The 21507-nt window shown below is 35.5% G+C and overlaps 1 protein-coding gene across 1 annotated transcript in view; it reads left to right on the forward strand.

The window, feature by feature from the left end:
• Positions 1–20948, forward strand: part of TFAP2D (transcription factor AP-2 delta) — a 56732-nt gene extending 35784 nt beyond the window's left edge. Inside the window, exons 7-8 of the mRNA XM_038006164.1 lie at positions 1816–1929; positions 20561–20948. Coding sequence (XP_037862092.1) covers positions 1816–1929; positions 20561–20780 — 334 coding nt within the window. The 3' untranslated portion in view covers positions 20781–20948. The remainder of the gene's footprint in view (positions 1–1815; positions 1930–20560) is intronic.
• The last annotated feature ends 559 nt before the right edge of the window (positions 20949–21507 follow it).

The following is a 21507-nucleotide window of genomic DNA, read 5'->3' on the forward strand; positions in this document are numbered from 1 at the left end:
AATGTTTCAATCTTTATTTTAATGTTTTAAAATTTATTTTAATCTGATAGAAAAACTAAAACTAAAAGACTGCTGAAAACAAAAGTCTAAAAACAACACCAATCTTTCTTTGTAAGAATGGATCATAATGATGACCTACCATACAGTAATTTGCAAATGATAGCATGAGGCTAAATTTAAAATTTTAGTTAGAAATTTTGATAAACAAAGACAAATCTATATTAACACAAAGCACAAAAGATGATGATATACTCCTCAAAATGGCACCAAACACTTAGATTAAGTTGCATTCATTGATTAAAATATGGGCAATACACCTGAACATGAGTATATTTCATAAAGCAACTGAGTCTCACAACAAAAAATGTGAGGAGTTCAGAAGAAACTTTCTCAATGAAAGTAAAAACACACAGTTGTTAGAAGCATGTATTCAGATGCTGTATCTCAGAGATCCAACTGGTCCTTTAGGAAGGGGATGTGGAGTATCTTATTTCATTGAAGCAAATAAGGACTTTTTTTCCTTTCTCTGACTCTTTTTTTACTTTTACCTGTGTTCTGCAAACATGAATAAGGCAATTCTGTGAAATGACACAATATTTGAACACTGGCATTAAACCAGACCCTCATTGTTCATTTAAAATATCATAAGCGATCTTTGATGGAATTCAATAAATTTTAGATATCTGATTAAGAATTCTCCACTGATTTTGACTCAGTGATCAATTATTTGTACTTCAAGATATTTTGTCACTTTTTGGTAATCATTTGTTAATGACACAAATGGTTTGCAGCAGAATAATGGCCGAGTTCATATTCACTTAAAATAATTTGACCCTTCTATACCTGTCTTTTGTTACATTGATAGTCAAAGTCAGGACTACAATATTATACTTTGCGACTGTCCATTGTAAAAACAGATAAAAAACCTAATTACTATCATATTATCTCTTGATTACGGAGTGACCTCACTTTAGATGATGGATGCTTTTAAGCAATTCCTTGGCAATCCTTTACTTTTCAGAGACTGGACTAATTTAGTGTTTTGTTGTTAAAAAACAAAACAAAAACACAATCTCTTTGTATAGTATATTCTGCTTCTTTAGAATTATATCATTTGCACTGTACATCACAAGGGCTCTATCGTCACATGCTAATACTGTAATTAAACTGAAACCAATGACCTAAAACCATAACCACTTAAAGCAAAAAAATGCAGCAGAAAAGTTACCTTGAGGGTACTTTTGGCAAGAAATTAGCTTACATGGAACATAATACAACCATTTTTGTGAGGCTAGTGAACTAAATTACTGGTGATTATCTGCTTCAAATATTAACATATAAAGTTCATAAGAATATGAATTCTAATGCAATCTTGGGAAAAAAGGATTTTCCAAAGTTTGCTTGAATCATGGCTCTGAAGTAAGACTATAACTTTAATTAAATTTGTTTACAGATATGATGTCTAAAAAAAAATCACATTTCGATTAAAAAGATCATCGTGATCATTTCATATGGGGTTTCCCTTATCCTGAGGTTAATTTATGAATAGTCATCTTAAAAATGAACATTGGTCTTATCAGTGCTCGTGGATTGTTATTTGTTTGAAATGTTGTATGATTATCCTATAGCTGTTAAGAGCAAAGTCACCATTGTGAACCTCAATTGCATGCTATGAATGGAACTTTTGAGGTTGCTTTATGAAATGTTATCTAGACTGCTTTTAAAAGAGAGAACAAGTCTTTGGTTAAATATCATGGGATGAAATTAAAGCCCAATTTCAAAAGTTCAATTTTAAATTTGATTCTTTTATTTTAGACAAATCTGTAAAGAATTCCAAGACCTCTTGAGCCAAGATAGATCACCGCTGGGATCCTCCAGACCCACTCCAATTCTAGACCTTGACATCCAGAGACATTTAACACATTTCAGGTAAGACTGGTTTTCCAGATTGCTCAAATTCTTTACTAACCCAGACTCTTGTATTCCTATCACAGTTCTACTTAGAGATATCACTTATATATTTATATGGTGACTGTCCTAGTCTTTTCAGATAGGTTATAACAAAATACCTTAGACTGGGTAATTTATAAACAATAGAAATATATTTTTTACTGTTCTGAGGGCTGGGAAGTCTGAGATTAAGGTGCCAGCAGAGTTAGTTAGATAAAGGCTTGCTCTTTGCTTCAGAGATGGCACCGTCTCAATTTTCTCCCACATGATGAAAGGGCCAAACAAGATCCCTTGGGCTCTTTTATAAGGGCACTAATCCTATTCATGAGGGTTCTGCCCTCATAAGCTAATCACCTCCTAAAGACTCTATTTAACACTATTGCATTGGGGATTAGGTTTCAATATATGAATTTGGAGTGGGGTAAAGGGGACACACATATTCAGACCATAGCAGTGATTGACTGAATTTTTTGAAATTCCAACCTTATAAAATCAAATTGAGAGAATAACAAGGCATGAAGCATTTTAGATTGGAAAATTTTATATCTTTGTGTATTGTTAGGAAATCATTACTTTATAAAAGTGAACACTATTATTTCAAATAATACTTAGCATTTTTGGATGCGGGTTCTGAAATCTTTTAAATCGTTCTTTATCTTGGTGACACAAATTTTTTGATGGAAAGATGCCATGACAGAAGTTAAGAGGATATCACTAACTGGTTTTCCAGAACTATGATAAAAATTTCTATGCAATTAGAAACTGCAAATGGTTCTTAAGTTAGACCACACAAGAGCATGAAATGTATTATTGGAAGCATATTTTAAATTTCATTTTCTGATGTGTTTTGGGAATGAAGAAAATATTTTTTATCTGGTTGGTTTATGCCCCAGATGGAATGTGAGAAAGAACATGGTAATTACTCAGGTGCCTTACATTTTTAAAACTCTAGAATTTTAATGCCTACATGATAGGCATATTGTATCCTTTCTTAGTTATTATCATTTAGTTAAACAATGGTAAGGAAAGACTAATACACATTAAATATTAACATGATTTCAATACCTGTCAAAAATTGTAAAGCTGTTGAGGAGGGTGCTGCATCATATAAAATAACAAGTGTTTAAATAAGTTGAAATTTAGGCTGCAACATCAGAGACAGTTAAATAAAATATTCTATTTTACAATATGTCACAAGTTTCCTCAAGATGTAATAGACACACATCTCTGAAGACTTAACTTAGGATTTATCTTCCAAAAATGCACAAAATGTAGGATATATTTCACAGGACTTCTCTCCTATCACTCAGTTGAGCTAGTGATAGGAAGTGTAAATAAAATTGTGGGAAAATAAAACGCCCAAATGCTATGAGCAAAAGGTTTTGGAGTCAAAACCTTTTCAAATCCTTGTGTCCGTGAGCCTTTATGTATGTGAGCTGGGTTGTTTGGGGTAACTCACCCACTCTTTCCAAACCTTTATTTCTTCAGCTTTAAATGGGATAAGAACCCCTCCATTATATGGTCATAGGTGAGCTAAAATGAGATAAAGAATATAAAGTAGGCGTTCAGTAAATGACATTTCATTTATCTTCACCACCGATCCAAGTTTAAATTTGTTTCCAGCATTATATCTACACAAATATCTTTCATATTTTTGTTTGTGTGTACAATAAAGGGATTTATAATTTTTACAAAAGATCAACTCAGAACTTAATTTTCATTGAGATTTGATTCTGGATTTAAAGAAGTGTGTTAAATTACAATTTTACTCCGAGAAGGAGCATACTATTAAAGTACAGAGAAATGAGACTCTGACATGTATGCTAGATTATTTCCAATTACAGATGCTGAGGCCTTCATCAGATAGTAAACCATTCTTTTTATGCTCAAAACAAAATAGAGCACTGGTCGAACATCAGCTAGTGTGTGAAATAAATAGGCAAAACATTTGTCTTCTTAGCATAGGCACAACTTGCTGATTTGTCAATACATTAGTCAGTTGCCAACTTAGTGCCACAGAACTCTTTAGAGAAAACTGACTCCAAAATGTGAGCTGCACATTTTCTTTGTGGGTTTCATAAGCTCTTATTTACCTCCCTGTACAGAATACGGGAACAAGCTGGTGTTACTCAGAGTGCAGCTAACTATATGGTAAATGGCTACCCTCACCCCTAGTGAAAAGAAAGTGAGGTTTTATTGGAGGTGTAAAACTCTCAAGATTGTATGTGGCTTCAGTTTCTTAATCACAATTTCAAGCATAACCGTATCTTAAAACTTTCTAACACTACATATTTACTTACGATAGTATCATGTATAATATGTTGGTATTATTTATATATTGAATATTTTGAATATTTGAAAATTATGATTTCCTATTTATTATGCTTTTTAAATGTTTGCCAGAATTTTTATTTTTCTTTAATTATAGTCAAAATTATTTATTTAGATAAAATCTTCTGATTTCATAACAAAAGTAGTAGGATGATACAAATCACATAATCAAAGATTTCTTTATAGCAAATTTCCTACTATGTCTTTTTCTTAAACTGTGATTAAAAACACATAACAGAAAATTTACCATCTTAACCATTTCTAACCAATTCAGTAGTGTCAAACATATTTTCATTGTTGTATTACCACTCTCCACAACTTTTTTATTTTGTAAAATTGCCTCTGTACCCATTAAACAACTTCCCATCTTCTCCTCTCCCCAGCCTCTGTCAACTGCCATTCTATTTTGTGTTTCTGTGGATTTAACTACCCTAAACATCTCATATAAGAGGAATCACACAGTATTTGCCTTTTTGCAACTGACTTATTTCACTTAGCATAAGGTCTTCCAGGTTCATTCATGTCGTAGCATGTGTTAAAATTTTTTTCCTTTTCAGGATGCACAGCATTTCTCTGTGTGTGTGTGTGTGTGTGTGTGTGTAAGTATGTAAGTGTGTATGTGCCTATATATGCCACATTTTGTTTATCCATTCATTCATTGATGGCAATTAGGTTGCTTCACTTCTTGACTATTATGACTAGTGCTGCCAAGAACATGGGTGTGAAAATACCTCTTCAAAGTCCTGCTTTCAGTTCTTTTGGATACACACCCAGAAGGGAAATTGCTGGATGATATGGAAATTTTATTTGTCATTTTTTGAGAACCTATTCTACCATTTTCCATAGCAGCTACATCACTTTACATTTTCACAGATAATGTACAAGATTTCTATTTCTCCATCTCTTCACCAAATAGTAGCCATCCTAATGGGTGTGAGGTGATATTTCATTGTTGATTTGCATTTATCTAATGATTAGTGATGTTGAACATCTTTTCATATGCTTGTTAGCCATTTCTATATCATCTCTGAAGAAATGCTTAAGTCCTTTGCCCACTTTTTGACCAGGTTTTTTTTTTATTAAGCTGGAGGTTTTTATATATTCTAGATAGTAACCTCTTCTTAGATGTATAATTTGCAAATACTTTTTTCGTTCTATACATTTCTTTGTTAGTCTGTTGATTGTGTCTCTGGTACATAGTTTTAAATTTTGATGTAGTTTAATTTGTTTATTTTTACCTTTGTTGTCTGTGCTCTTGGTGTCAAATCCAGGAAATCTTTGTCGAATACAATGCGGTAAAGCTCTCCTGTATTTTTTCTTCTAACAGTTTTACAGTTGTATGTCTTGTTTCGGTCTTTGATTCATTTTGAGTTAATTTTTGTTTATGTTGTAAGGTAAGGGTCCAACTTCATTCTTTTGCATGTCTTAAATTTTATCATTTTAAACAAAAGATACATGATTGGCATTTCCAATTGAAACCCAAAGTGAAGGTTCCTGATGTAGACTGAATTTAAATGTGTGTAATTTCTTTACTGCACATTTATTTTAAAAGGCATCAACAGAATATGTTAACAATAGGATAGCAAAAGTCAGCTTGTTGCTTAGCCTTGAAATAGACTCTGCACTTTACAAGTGTATTTCTTAAACTTGGCTTTATATCAGAATTGCTCTTGAAACTGTTAAAAAAAAAAACTCAAGGATTGGAGGACATATTTAATATTTAAAGATTTGATTCAGTAGTTCTAGGGCTGAGCTCAGGTATCTGTTATTTTTAAAACTCTGAAGTTGATTCCGATTGTTAGGCAGGTTTAAGAACCACAGTTCTAGGATATTCTGTAACTATAAGCTCTTTTTCCCCTCTTTGGGAGAAGAAAAACTCCAGTTCACTTTTAAAGTGTCACTGAGAATTCTATCAAGTTTTGTATTGTATACTTAACATATTAAAAACATTCTATTGGGAGCCCGAGGTGGAAGGATCACTTGAGGCCAAGACTTCAAGACCAGGCTGTGCAACATGAAGAGACTCCATCTCTATCAAAAATTTTAAAATTAAAAATAAAAACATTCTACATTGATGATTCTACTAATAATCTGGGTAAACATGTGTTAGCATACAGTGTGTCTTTTTTATTTTTGTTTTATTTTATTTTTTGTGAGACAGGGTCTCACTCTGTTACCCAGGTTGGAGTGCAGTGGCTCAATCATGTCTCACTGCACCCTAGACTTCCTGGGCTCAGGTGATTCTTGAGACTACAGGCATGTGCGACCATGCTTGGCTATTGTTTTGTATTTTTTATAGAGATAGTTTCACCATGTTGCCCAGGTTGGTTTTGACTTCGTAGGCTCAAGCAATCTGCCCACCTCAGGCTCCTAAAGTGCTGGATTACAGGCGTGTGAGCAACTGTAGCGGGCCGAGTGTGTCCCTTTTAAAATTTTCTGCTGACAGTGACAACTGTAATTTCAATAGAACCATAAGCTCAAGAGAAAGATGAATTACAAAGGAGACATATCACATCTGACTTTGAAAGCAGACAATTGTCAGAGTACGATTTTCCACCGTCTTTTACTGAATGCTGGCTGGGAAAGAAATGAAGAGGTAGTGTAATTGGATAGGCATAGAGAATACTCTAATTAATAACATCACTTGTGTTACTATTTTATTTAGTTAAACCTCCTTCCCAATGCAGACCACTTAAAAATATACCTTAGAGGTTGGCCAATTTGGTGCCTTGAGAACTGTGGCGTACTTTCAGCAGATTTAATATGTGCAGACAAAGCACAGATAACTACTTCTAGTTTTCCATGGCAGTTGACATATCAGTGTGTTCTGGGAAGCCGTATGCATAGCAGTGACCCTTCTCACAATTCACAGCCTGGAAAGCTTCTTGTTTCCATCAAAATGACAGAAGGCAGGCTTATTCATTATTTATAATTTACTGAGTACCATCAACAGTGTGTATTGTTGTAGAGAACACAGCAGACACCACAACACAAACGAGAAGGGGGAAAAGATTTGATTGACATCTGCGGAAGACCCCATAGACTTACAGTTCCTGGGAATAGTGGTGGCAATTAGACCAAGGTGGCATGGGGTTTCATGGTCAGAGTAGCCTCAGCTCAGATGGAAACCCAGAGTCCTACTTTTTTGAAATGTTAGGCGTTTCCCTCTTTGAGCAGGAAATCTTAAAATTTTCCCCTCTTTGTCTCTTATGTTCTCATAATCTCCTTGAATCTGACGTCAAGCAAAAGCACATTTGACAATGTAATAAGATATTAGACTATCTTGCCAGGCGTGGTGGCTCACGACTGTAATTCCAGCACTTTGGGAGGCCGAGACGGGTGGATCACGAGGTCAGGAGATCGAGACCACAGTGAAATCCCGTCTCTACTACAAATACAAAAAATTAGCGGGGCGTGGTGGCGGGTGCCTATAGTCCCAGCTACTTGGGAGGCTGAGGCAGGAGAATAGTGTGAACCCGGGAGGTGGAGCTTGCAGTGAGTTGAGATCATGCCACTGCACTCCAGCCCGGGCGACAGTGCAAGTCTCCATCTCAAAAAAAAAAAAAAAAAAAAGAAGAAGTTAGACTATCTTGAAGGCTCAGTTCAGGGAGGACACCCTGTTGAAAAAATGAGGAAACTTTTTTTCTCAGCATGTACCTTGGGAGGCTGAAATTTTGTTGTTTCTGTTATTTCTAGTAGAATTATTATTTATTGTTTCTACTATGTTAATGGCAGGTAGTGAAAAGATGACTAGAGGATTATCCCATTCTTTAGAACTTCTAAAATGGAGAATAATTATATATATCTATATGTAGAGAGAGAGAATATATAATTATTCTATATATGTAGAATATAGATATAATTATTCCATATAGATATATATAGGCTTATAATATACAAGAGTGATGCTACAATAGAAGATTAAGCATACTGGCAATTTACCTGGGGAAATAAGGAAATTTCTTCTTTTTATCCATAGTACCTAGCGAATAGTATGCATGCAATAAATATATGTAAATAAATGTAGATTACAATAATATCTCAGTTGGGTCCTGTGTATATTCTCCATTGGTTCATTCTCAGGGTCATGATGTTTTAATTGGATGATGGACTAGGGAAGTAAAATGATCAATGTGCTTAATTCTCCTATGTAACTCATAAATTATCCTGACAGCCTACCTTCTTAGAAATATACCCTCTTACTACTGCTTTGGGAAATAAGGAATGTATAGGCAGTCCCAGACATCTATGTGCTTGCTGGTGATTAAATTTTCTTCAATGATTCTCAGTGTTGGAAGGCCTCTAACATTTCCTACTCTTCTTCAACATTTAGACCTTCTCTCCAACGTCTCTGTCAAGTTATCCATGTCAAGCTTGGAAACTCTCAATAATAGACTGCTCTCTATCTCTGACAACTCTGTTAGAAATGCCTTCCTTCTATTTCCCAATGTCCCGCTTCTTGCAGGCTTTCAGAGGTACTTTCATCCTGGTTCCCTCCCACTTTCTAAAGGCAGTTCTCATGTCCTCCCTAGTTTTCTCTTCAAGAGTTATTCATTCCCATTTCCTTCAGGGTTCCACATATGACACGCCTTACGGTCAACTCAACTGGTATTTTCTGATTGCTCTGTTCTTGGCAACATGCTGAAGAGCGGATGTTTGTCTCTAGTCAAACATGAGCATGTTTTGTTTTCTCCAAGAAGCCTAAAGTGTGCATAGTTTTTTTTTTTATTTTGTTAAAATTTTCTTGAGATGGAAAAGTGGCTGGGAAGGTCATCAACAGTGGGCGAGTTTCTTCACTAAGCATTCTTTAGTGTGAGAAAAGAAACAATGAAATTTCAATTAAATCTGTAATCTCGAAAGCAAAGGTCAGCAGATATGAGTTGGGGAAGATCTTCCTTGCTAAAACTGGATTTTTACAAGGAAATGCAAAGATGGGACTAGGAGAAGGTTCAGAAACCTGCCTAAAGTTTACTCAAGCAATGAATCTTTGTCAGGAGGAACATACATTAAAGCATCAATTACAGGGCTTTTGATGACATTTTTATGGATTTTTAGATTGAGCACATAGGAGACTAGTGGTTAAAACAATAGAAGCCAGAGGTAACTGTTTCTAATTAAAAGTTGCAAACATGACCCTGTAATAACTGCGTGTGTGAATAACTGACTTTGGGGAACTTATACATTGTAGAAGAGTTTTGGTTAATTTTTATTTAAATATTGTCTATCTTTGTTGAGCTATGGACTGAAGAGAAATTGACAACAGACAATATGGCATGGTGAGAAGCACTCAGGATTAATTGTCAGGGGACCTAACTCAGTCTCCACTTGGTTACCAACTAGATGTGTGAATTTAGAATAGGAATTTCACCTGTGTGACTTCTGCATGTTCATGACTCAATGCAGTTAAGCTGGGTGATTTCTAAGGTTCTTTCTAGACCAATAATATTTTACTCCATTCTTAATTTACAGATTCACTTTAAATCATTACTTATGCTGAGTTTCTATATCATCTCATATTTTTCTTTTATGTTTTCTCAACTTATTCATCTTAAAACATCAACAGTTCAATGAAAACCATTTTGAAAAGCTTAGCATTTTCATTTCTCTATTCCAAATAGAAAATATGTCTGATGGGGAGAAATGTAACAAGATGGTTAATGTAACCCTATAATCTCCATTCTCGTATGTAAAAATTATGGTACAGACATCAAATGTTATCACTTTCAAGAAGTTGACTTGGATGTAATTGATTGTAGTCTCTTCTAATGTATGTGCAATGATTTTATTTTAGCCTGTTTTGCTATTGAGCTGTACTGAGGTAAAATGGAGTCACAAGGACCCATTCATTTCCCTTTGGGACCTCAAAGTAATTGAGAAGAACAGAAGGAATGTGACTTTAGGGCAGTAGATGAACACACATCTCCCAATCTGACAGAGATTCAGGGTAGTCATAAACATACTTCCCCAAAATGAGTTTCATAGTGCACTAGTCAGTCCTATGAGATGCTCTCTGAAAGTGTTTCATAGTCAAGGGTTTTTTGGTTCAAGAAACCCTAATTCTTGTACCTATCTTGAAGTATGACAATGCATATTGGCATACCAAAGACTCCCAGAACCCTTTTTGAAAGGAGGGAACACTTAGCCACAGTTTCTAAAACTTGATCATGAAAACTGTTTTTAAATCTCAGAGTACATATTAACATTACATAACACTAAGATTCTGCAGAAGGTCTTGTGGGAAATGCTACAGAAGTTTATCATCCTCTTTTTCCCAAGGAGGAATGCAGACATAATAGTTAGGCGTTATTTCTTGGTCCTAAGGAGATATACTGAATTTTTTCTCTGCATTTAAATGGAATGAGGGTTGTTTAAAAAATACTGATGCTTTAGATTCATCCCAAACCAATTAAATCAAGGTCTTGGGGGTGGGGTCCATATATTACTATTTTTGAAATAAGATTTGCGAATGATTTCTTATATGCATCTATGGTTGAGAACCACCAACTGAGAAACCACAGAACATTTGGGAGTGTTGTCAAGGCTTTGCTTAATGAGTAGATGTCAATGATTCTTCACCACCAGAGAACTGGATACTTTAATTGTGTATCTTAATTAAATTCCATTGTAAAAGTACTTGGGACCATGAGATAAGATAATCTATGTAGAAAATAAGCACCATCAACTGGTTTCACCTTTCCTCTGTTTTCTGAATCATTTAGGCTACAAAGAATAGATGCCATTGAGTTCTGGAGGATAAGCCTCAGTTACATGCTTATCCTCAAGCATGTAAGGGTCTCTTTTCATGGCCTACATTTAGAAGTTGTTCTGCTTTAGAAATAAAGTGTCTAATACTCAGAGCTGTGAGAGGAAGTAAGGTGGGGCGGAGAAGACCTACAATTCTTTGCTGTTGTTGTTGAAGGTCTGTTCCCCGGACTCCCTCTCTACTGGGCTGTTCTCATGAGTAGAAGGCACTTATCTGGTGGCCACCTAACACTGTAGTGAGATTATAGACTGCACTTGGACCTAAGCCTGTAGTAACTGAATAATCTCAGAGGAAAGGAAAAGGAGATTTGTCTTGCATTTAAATCTTGCTGTTTGCATGCTTCCCAGAGGGCAAAAAGCAGAACTGAGTGACATGGGTATGCTATTCTAGAAATCAAAAGATTAGTGATAGTAAACACCCATTGGAATGATGCAATGTAACAAAATAATAGGAATAATAACCCAAACACCATTTCAACCTTCACACACACCAAAAAAAAAAAAAAAAAAAAAAAAGGGGGGGGGAGAAAAAGGCTTGCTTGCTTTTTCAGGTAAAAAGTTGAAACTTTACAAAATGAAATTAGCTTTTAGTCAAATTACTTAAATGATGATGGCAGGCTATTTTCTATTGATTTTCAGTCTTCTAGTTTGTAGCACGATAGTATCTATTACTTCCAGCTTTTTGTACTCCAAAAGAAAGCTAGAAAAATTTATCTATGGCTGGCAGATACAACTGAGTGATCTAATCTTCAGTAACAAATACTAAAGAGACTTTCATTTCCTTTATAACACATATTGAATCAGTGTTTGCTTAGTAGGTAGAAAGGTGCTGGATACCAGGCACAACTCTTGCCAAGATAGGAAGAATTCAGGAGAGGATTCCATAGAAGGTTGCTTCAGGCTATGTTTTAGAAAATTGCTTTAGTGGTCTAATTTAAATTAGTTTAGACAAATCAATTAAAGTAAAGATAAAGCATTTTTGAAGGACAATTAGAAAAATATGGACACAGCTTTGTAGCATTTATCTAGCATACAATTAAGCTAGTGAAATGTAAACTATACTTACTTAGATTAGAGAAAGTAAAATGGCTCTTATTCCTCTAACATTCAGAATCCTATACTAGCTTACATTCTAAGTAAGAACTGAAGCTTTGGAGATTTTAAAGATAAATGTAGGTAAGGCCTTGACCATGAGCAAGAAATGCAGTTAACCAGGGATTACAAGGCACGAATAGAAGTTTGTGAAATTCCTATTATATGGAATTTTCTGATAGGTCCTTGTCATTAATGTCAAGCGATTTCTAAGTATAAACACTGTCCAAGTTAAAAATGGGTTGTTGCTACCATCTTATTAGCAAAACCACACCGGGAAAAAGAAGAAAGGATTAAAATATATTTTCTTTCCAACAGCAGTCTCTTTTCTTCCACCCTCTATTCTACCTCTTCTCTTTCATTTCTGAGCCTCAACTTCTATAGTTTTGACACCCACCATTAGAGAATACAGTTTGAATGGTTGCAATACATTTCCATGTAAAAAGTTACAGACTGTATCAGTGAAACCTTCAGGTCAAGGCCACTAGTCAAGAAGAAGATGCCATTTTATAAAAAGGCAAAACCAATACAAGTCCACAGGTACACACACACTCTTTCTCTCTCTTTCACACATATATGCACACACACACAAACACACTACACACACGAGTGCAAAATCTCCCTAGAAATGGCTACCCTACCTAGTGGTGTTCTTCCAATCATTGAAATGTAAACACTTAGGGAAGAAACCTGCCACTTAAGAGGAAAATGGAAAAGTAGAGCTTCACCCCTGAATCCAGTAAACAGTTACCTCCTTCCTGAACCGAGCCAATTTGAGGAGATGCTTTATGTTGCAAGAAAGGTACTTTAGAGAATGTTAATTGGGAGGTCTAGCAAAATAGGAGCTTTTAAAACCATGAATAAAATTAGGGAGATGACTGTTAAATATAAGTTACATTTTCCCTAACATCAGGTGCCATAAACTACACTAGTCTGAATTTTCTCAGCAGGTGATGGTATTGTTCACAGTCAAGTTGTCAGAGCCTTTCTGCTCCTCAGTGTGAAATTAGTACTAGGAAAATGAAATCACTGAGCTGTAATCTAGTTAGAGACAGAGAGAGAGAGACAGAAAGAAAGAGAAAATGAATGAGAATATAGTCCAAGGTAGATGTAGTCTCTTAAGTCTGCCTAACTATGCTCCAAACCTCAAATTTTGACCTTTGCCTTTTTAATTTAGACTTATTGATTTCGTAAAGCTCTTTCCTATGAATAACCCTTGAGTCATATCTCCTTCTTAGTATATTGCAACACTAATTTGCTTTTTACCCAAATGGACATGTTTTCCTTAATCTCCCCTAAATTTCCTATCATTGATTTTGGCCCACCAATTAAGCTGTCAATCACATTAAGGTTTTTCAGAACTTTGGTTCTGTTATGCAATGCAGGAACTTTCCTCTCTCTGTTTTAATACCAGCCATTAAGCTAAAAATCTATGATGGCTTCAATCACATTGTTAATTAACGTGTCCAGCAGAGTGGGATTAATGACAGCCTTGCAGCACTCCACAAGAGACATCTTTCAAGATTGACAACTGCCCTTACATCCACACTTTGGGTGTCATTGTACAACCAGCTGTGAATTTGCCTTACTTTGCTGTCATCTAGCTTACCTTCCTCCTCCCCTCCAACTTTTTATACAGTGTGTGGGGAGATTTTGTTAGATGCATTGCTGAAATCCTGCATTCAATTATATTGCTGCTGCTCTAATAACTCATTTGTAAAAGAAAATGCAGTTACTTTATTACATATCTTACTAAATCCATGCAGCATTTCAGTGATTACTTCTTTTTTTTTTTTTTTTTTTTTGATACGGAGTCTTGCTCTATTGCCCAGGCTGGAGTGCTGTGGGGCAATCTCGGCTCACTGCAAGCTCCGCCTCCCGAGTTCAGAAACGGGATTGCAGGATCATGTTGTCATTCTAGTGTTTAGGTTTTTGAGGAACTTTCATAGTGTTTTGCATAATGGCTGCACCTGTTTGCTTTTCTACCAACAGTGTACAGGGTTCCCTTTTATCTACACCCTCACCACAACTTATCTCTCAGCTTTTTGAAAATAGCCATCCTAACAGATGTGAAGTGACATCTCATTGTGGTTTTAATTTGTGTATCACTGATGATTAGTGATGTTGAGCATCTCTTCATATACTTACTATCCATTTGTATGTCATCTTTGGAAAAATGTATGTTTGTGTCCTTAGCCCATTTTTAATATCAGGTTATTTGTTTTTTTACCTATTGAGTTGCATGAGCTCCTTATATATTTTAGATATTAATTCTTGTATCAAATGTATGGTTTGCTAATATTTTCTCCCATTCTGTAGGTTGCCTTTTCATTTTGTGATTGTTACCTTTACTGTGCAGAAGTGTTTTTCATTTGACCGAATCCCATTTACTTATTTTTGGTTTTGTTGCCTGTGCTTTTTGTGTCATATCCAAAAAATAATGCCAAGACCAATGTCAAAAATATTTTTTCCTATTTTTTCTTCAAGGAGCTTTATAGTTTAGGTCTTTCATTACATTTCAGTTTTTAATCAATTTTAAGTTCATTTCTGTGTATGGTGTAAGATAAGGATCCAATTTTATTTTTTGGCATGTGGATATTCAGTTTTTCTAGAATCATTTATTGAAGAGACCATCCTTTCCCCATTATGTATTCATTAAAATCTTGTCAAAGATTAGCTTACTACATATATGAGGGCTTATTTCTAGACTCATTCTGTTCCATTGGTCTATGTGTCTGTTTTTATGCCAGTACTATATGGTTTTGATTACTCTAGCTTTGTAATATAATTTGAAATCAGAAACATGATATTTTTATCTTTGTTTTTGTTTCTCAAGATTGACTTGGCTATTTAGGGTCTTTCGTTGTTCCCAATGAATTTCAGTGTTGTTTTTCCTATTTCTGTGAAAATGCTGTTTAAATTTTGGTAGGGGTTACGCTTAATCTATAGATCAGTTTTAGTATGGACGTTTAAAAAATTAATGCTTCCAATCCATGAACACAGGTTATCTCTTTCCATTTGTTTGTGCCTTCTTTAATTTCTTTCATTAGTGTCTTATAATTTTTAGTGTACAGATCTTGAATCCTCTGTGGTTAAATTTATTCCTAAGTATTTTATTCTTTTTGATACTATTTATTCCTTTTGATACTATGAGATTGCTTTCTTAATTTCTTTTTTTCACATAGTCCATTGGTACTCCTTAGAAATGCAACTGATTTTTATATCATGAAACTTTATTGAATTCATTTATTATAACAGTTTTTCACAGAGTCTTTAGGATTTTCTAAAATCATATCGTCTGCAAACAGAAACAACTGAACTTTTTCCTTTCTGATTTGGATGCTTTTTATTTCTTTCTCTTGCCCAGTAGTTCTGGCTAGGACTGCCAGTACTATGTTAAATAGCAATAAAAGTGGTAAGAGTGGGCACCATCTTCTTGTTCCTGATCTGAGAGGAAAGTTTTCAGCGTTTTACTATTGAGTATGATGTTAGCTGTAGGCTTGTCATATATGTGGTCTTTATTATGAGGGACATGATTTACCACTTGCAGTAAAAATCTGATATACTTTGATTGTCAGTTATGCTCTGATGCTACCAATGTTATTCCCATTCCTCTTCCTCACTTGGTGAGTGGGAGTTTAGCCTCACCTGTTTTCTTCCCATTGTCCTCTCTTTGCTATAGTTTTACATTTGTTTGGGGATTGTTACTTCCTTCTCCCCAGATTTTATTTAAGTCCTCTCATCACTTTGGCAAGTTTCTATCCTTTGGAAGTAACACAGCTGTTTTTCAATATCTTAAGCCAGGCACGAGAAAACTAATCCCTTTTTCATCAGTATCATCAAAGAAATTGTGAGTTTCTTTGAGTGGAATTTCAATTGGCTGAGAGGAGGACACACAACACACACAAATAGGAATAACTGTCATGTTTGGGTATTAAAAAGAAATAAACTTGAGATAAACTTTACAAACATAAGGTAATAGAGCACATGATTACATAGGGTGAAGGAAGGCGACTTGGGAAACATTAAGAAACCTGATATGACCTGTGAATCCTCTATAGTCACTATTCTTTTACAAATGTGGCATAGATATGACTTATCTAACACAATGCAAGTTGTCTCCATGGCCTCATTGAAGATAGAGTTTTAGAATTTAGAATTTAAAATAACTTCTATATTTTGACTGCCTATTTCAAACCATCATGGCTGCTATTTAACCCTGGTGATATTTGCATGTGAAATGTGCTCTCGTCAGTAATCTGATGAAATTATATGCAAATGCCAAGGGTAACTTAAACATCAAACCTGTAACTGAAAAATATTTTCCAAAGGTGAAAATCATCTCTATTATCAAAGAGTTAGAAGATTTGACTATAGTTTGTTACCTTGTAGGCGACCTTAGTCTTTTTTCTTTTTTCTTTTTTTCTGTCTAGGATCAAAAATCAGACCTTCTATTTCTATTTTTCTTTAATTTTTTTAAGATTCTACATTATTCCTCCCTCCTTTTTTTGTGTGTGCTTTTGAAACAGAGACTTGCTTTGTTGCCCAGGCTAGAGTGCAATGGTGCAATCATAGTTCTCTGTACTCTCAGGTTCCTGGGCTTACACGATCCTCCCTCGTTGGCATCCCAAGGCTCCGAGATTATAGGCATGAGCCACTGAACCCAGCCCTCTCCTTTTCTGTATGTCACTGTGAATGAGATACACACCTATTTTTCTGGAATGACTGTGGCTAAAAGCATAGCATGATATTCCCAGAACTTTTTAAAACATACTGTGATTGCACACTTCTTTTTACATTATTGTAGTACATTAGATTACTTTAATTATTGGGATTCATAAATTTCTCTGAAATCTACTAGAAAAGAATCTCTGCCTTACATTTGTTATCATTCTGTGCAGTGTGCTATGCATATTTTTAATATGCAGGTAATGTTAAATTAAGGTAATTAACAAAATTTACGTAATGTTTTTCATATTGAAAGATGACATTTAAGGTCATGAAAGTCAGGATGACTTTTTTTATATTGAATATCCTACAATAGATTTTAGAGTTCTTTGTTGAATGAAGTGGGGTTTTTTTGTTTTTGTTTTGTTTTGTTTTGTTTTAACAAAGTCTTGCTCTGTTGCCCAGGCTGGAATGCAGTGGCATGATCTCACCTGAGTTCAAGAGGTTCTCCTTAGTAGCTGGGATTACAGGCGCATGCCACCACACCCGGCTAATTTTTTTTTGTATTTTTAGTAGAGACGGGGTTTCACCATGTTAATCTGGCTGGTCTCGAACTCCTGACCTCATGATCTGCCCACCTTGGCCTCCCAAAGTGCTGGGATTACAGGCATGAACCACTGTACCCAGCCCTGAAGTGGTTTTTCAACTTCTGTAACCTCTGTCCATGTCCTTGATTTTAAGAACACCATAAACATGTTATACTCTTTTTTTTTTTTTTTTTTTTTTTTTTTTTTTTTTTTTTTTTTTTTTTTTTTTGAGCTGGAGTTTCGATCTGTTGCCCAGGCTGGAGTGTGGTGGTGCGATCTCGACTTACTGCAACCTCCGCCACCCAGGTTCACTCCATTCTCCTGCCGAGTAGCTGGGACTACAGGCGCCTGCCACAACTCCCGGCTAATTTTTTGTGTTTTTTTTTAGAGATAGGGTTTCACCATGTTAGCCAAGATGGTCTCGATCTCCTGACCTCGTGATCTGCCCACCTCAGCCTCCCAAAGTGTTGGAATTACAGGCGTGAGCCACTGTGCCCGGCCAAACATGTTAAACTCTTAAATTGAAGCTTAGAGTTGGAAAGAACCTAGCAGATGTTCTTGTTGGACTACTGTCATTTTACAAGGCTAAATAACTTCCCCCAAATCACAAAGTGCCTGAAGTCAGAGCCAATGTGAGGACTTGGTACACTTGGTTCTCAATCCAAGGCAAAGATGACAATGCAAACTGCTAATGATCAGATCCATATTTGCAACAAGAAAGCCCATCAGTCAAGAAGTGATCCCAGCTTAAAAGGAATCTTTAAATATGGAAACAGCTATTTTCTCAAAGTGGATAATAAAAGCGTTTATGTGTAACTACCTACCTGTGCTTGATTTTAAAAACGCTGCTCCTAGACAGGAAAGTGAGTAAAAAGCATCTGATTTTACAAGCCAACAAGGCTGCCCAAGTACAAAGTTAAGTCAGAGGAACTGAGTTAAACTGCCCACAGAAAATGTGATTTCTCAGAGAAGAGGAGTAAAATGTACCCTCAGCCTGGGAGGAATATAAGTACAGAATATCCCATTTCTCAGGCAAATTATTTAACTTCCCTGGGACTCAGATTGTCTGTAAAATGGAAATAATATTGTCTAGTTCTTAGTGTTGTAACTAGAATTATATGAAGTGATACAGATTTAAAAAACTTAGAATAGGACTTGACATATGTTCAGAACTCAAAAATTAGATATTAACTTCAATAATACCCTGTGAAACTAAATAATATTTTATATTCTGCTATAAATGAAGAAGTGAGTCACAACAAAGAGGACATACCAATATAGAAGAAAATAAAAAAAGAAGCTCTAAATAGGAATAAAACATGAGAAAAGAGACAGTTTGTCCCTGGGGCCAAACATCTGGACATTAATGGTTGGCTTTACCCAGTTCTTTTTGTGGGCATCACCATGATTAATTCTTCCACCACTCCAACAATTCCATTTGTTGTCCAAGATCCCAAATAAATTTCCAATTATTTGACTTCCCCTCTAGTTGTCTCATTGTAGAAATACAGCTTAAATTATTTTTCCTGCTTGGCAATGCAATTTCTTGCAGCAGAGGTGTGGATATAGTATTTAAGCAGTGATGATGTCTTACACTACAAACTTTGGTGTACATAATTGCTTAAGCATTGGCCATTCTTGTTTCCTACATAATCAGAGATTGGAATTTCCTTTTTTCTTTTTAACGTATGTTAACTATGATGGAGGCACAGGGCAAACTTTGTAATATATTCGGAAGAAAGATGGTATCTAGCAACCTGTGGAATAAGGAGGGACATGCAGAAATTTTACCCTCTACCCAGAAAATATATCCAGCCAACAATCTCTATCATTTATCGAAGACTTCATTTAGATCTGGCATCCTCCTGAGCCCTTTGCGTAGACGAATAAAAACAACAACCCCACATGGTGGATCCTACTATTACCTCAACTGAGGCATATTAATAGGCTGCCTTAAACCCCAAATCCTTCATTTGCATTATTATAAAATATTATTATTTTTGCTGTTAAAGATTATGTAACTTAAGAAAGATAACTATAGGTAGCTAAAGTATTATGAAGGGTGGTACTGTGTGATTTAAAAACTACTAATGTCCTAATAACAGTTACAAACTAGGACTTAAGCAGTTAATTGCTTTATTTATTAACTGTATTATACACATATGCACAGTGTTGTATATGTATTATAACATGGGCATACTATGTGACAAGGATGTTTTTCTATATTATTACAAGACATAGGAAGCAAACTGGCAGAGTGTCACTTCAGGACAGTTAACATAAGTGAACAATCTGGGTAGCTTCTGCTCACAAAAAGAGTAAATCTACAGCTATGTGTTTGTTCAACCAAAGATGACATTTGTCATGGTTGGAAGAACTACCTATGCTGAGGTTGCCATAACATTCCTTACATTTGCTTGTTAGTTTTTGTTATTAGTTAGTTTCCGGGACCTAAATGTTGAGTGGCTTACATAAGACGGGGTTTTATTTCTCTCTCATTTAGGAGTCTAGAGATGAGTCGTTTCCTTCTATCTTGTTTTGTCCCTGCCACTTAAGTGATTATCTACATAGGGCATAGCTACCCTTTTAAGCAAGTGGGAACTGCATGTATCACTTCTCTTTATGTTACATTGTGGGTAGGTTAAGTCCCATGTCCAAAACTCACTGCAAAAGAAGCTTGGAAATGTAGTCTCCATCTGGATGGCCATATGCCTGGATAAAAGTGTATTACTATGGAAAAGGAGAATGAAGTCAGAGGGACAGCTAGCCATGAGGCACACTCAGCCAATTGTGATTTCTTCATGTATAGTCTATGCCATATAGGGCATTCTTGAAAGCAAGATGTTTCCACACATGGAATCTAAAGGTATGTTTTCTAGCTACTTCTTAATGAGGTAGAGAATCAAGTCATGTGTTGAATATTTAGACTTGGTAATAATTAGTGCATATCAACTCTATTAATGGCAAGTCTTCCAAATGGGTCCTATATTTCTTTTGTAGTCAAGAGCAATACCTTCAACTGTGTTGTATCTTCCACAATGCTTAGCATCATTTAGGAACACAATAAATACCTGTTTAATTGAATGTTCTGAATTATATGGAGGGATTTGCTATTTCACATGATACTGCAAATCATTCATCTCTTTTTTCCTGTCACTTCTCATTTCCAGTTTGATCACTCATGGCTTTGGGACTCCGGCAATATGTGCAGCTCTAAGCACTTTCCAAACAGTTCTCAGTGAAATGCTGAACTACTTGGAAAAACACACTACTCATAAAAACGGCGGAGCAGCGGATTCTGGCCAAGGACATGCCAACTCGGAGAAAGCCCCCCTGCGGAAAACTTCAGAGGCTGCTGTGAAAGAGGGCAAAACAGAAAAGACAGACTAGCTACATCAAACAGAATCTATTTCCAGAGAGTCTTGCTGCTGATATTTTTTCTAATATATATATCATTGAGGGTGACTAATCTTCAGTGGACCAAATCTCTACCCTTCCCCAATCCTCCATAAAAAACAAAAATGGAAATGAAAAACAAAACAAAAAAGGACAAAACCAAAAAAAAAAAAGAAAAAAAAAAGGAAAACAGCAGTGTAACTGTGTGATGAAATCGTCACCTTTTAATTTTATGTTATGATAAACTCCTTTGTGCACGTAACTTATTGTCTGAATTATATACACCACAGTTTTTAAGCACTTCTGGACTTTGGAGAGGCAGCACATGCTTTTTCACATCTAACTGATGCACTTTCTTACCCAACTATGTAGGTAGGGATCAGAAAGCATGACCAAACTGGAATCCACCACCAGTACTTACAGCTCCAGTCTTTCAACTTAACTCCCTTTAACTGAAGAGTGCCTCATTCCACTAAATAGATCAATCTGGAAATCAGTCTATCAATAAATGTTTGGGTAACTGAAAAGGGCAGTTATGAATCTGTGAATTGACAACAGATCTAAAATTTTGATAACCCCTAGCCCACTTAACTACCAGTGCCTTGGTGGTATTTAAAAATTCCAGGAAACTTTCTCGTATCTATGATATTCCCACCCAATCCCAGGTCCATTTACCCCACCCCAATAGCTAAGAAGATACTGGAAAAGTATATTACTGAAG

This window comes from Chlorocebus sabaeus, chromosome 17 (genome assembly GCF_047675955.1).
Source record: "Chlorocebus sabaeus isolate Y175 chromosome 17, mChlSab1.0.hap1, whole genome shotgun sequence".
Lineage (NCBI taxonomy): Eukaryota > Metazoa > Chordata > Mammalia > Primates > Cercopithecidae > Chlorocebus > Chlorocebus sabaeus.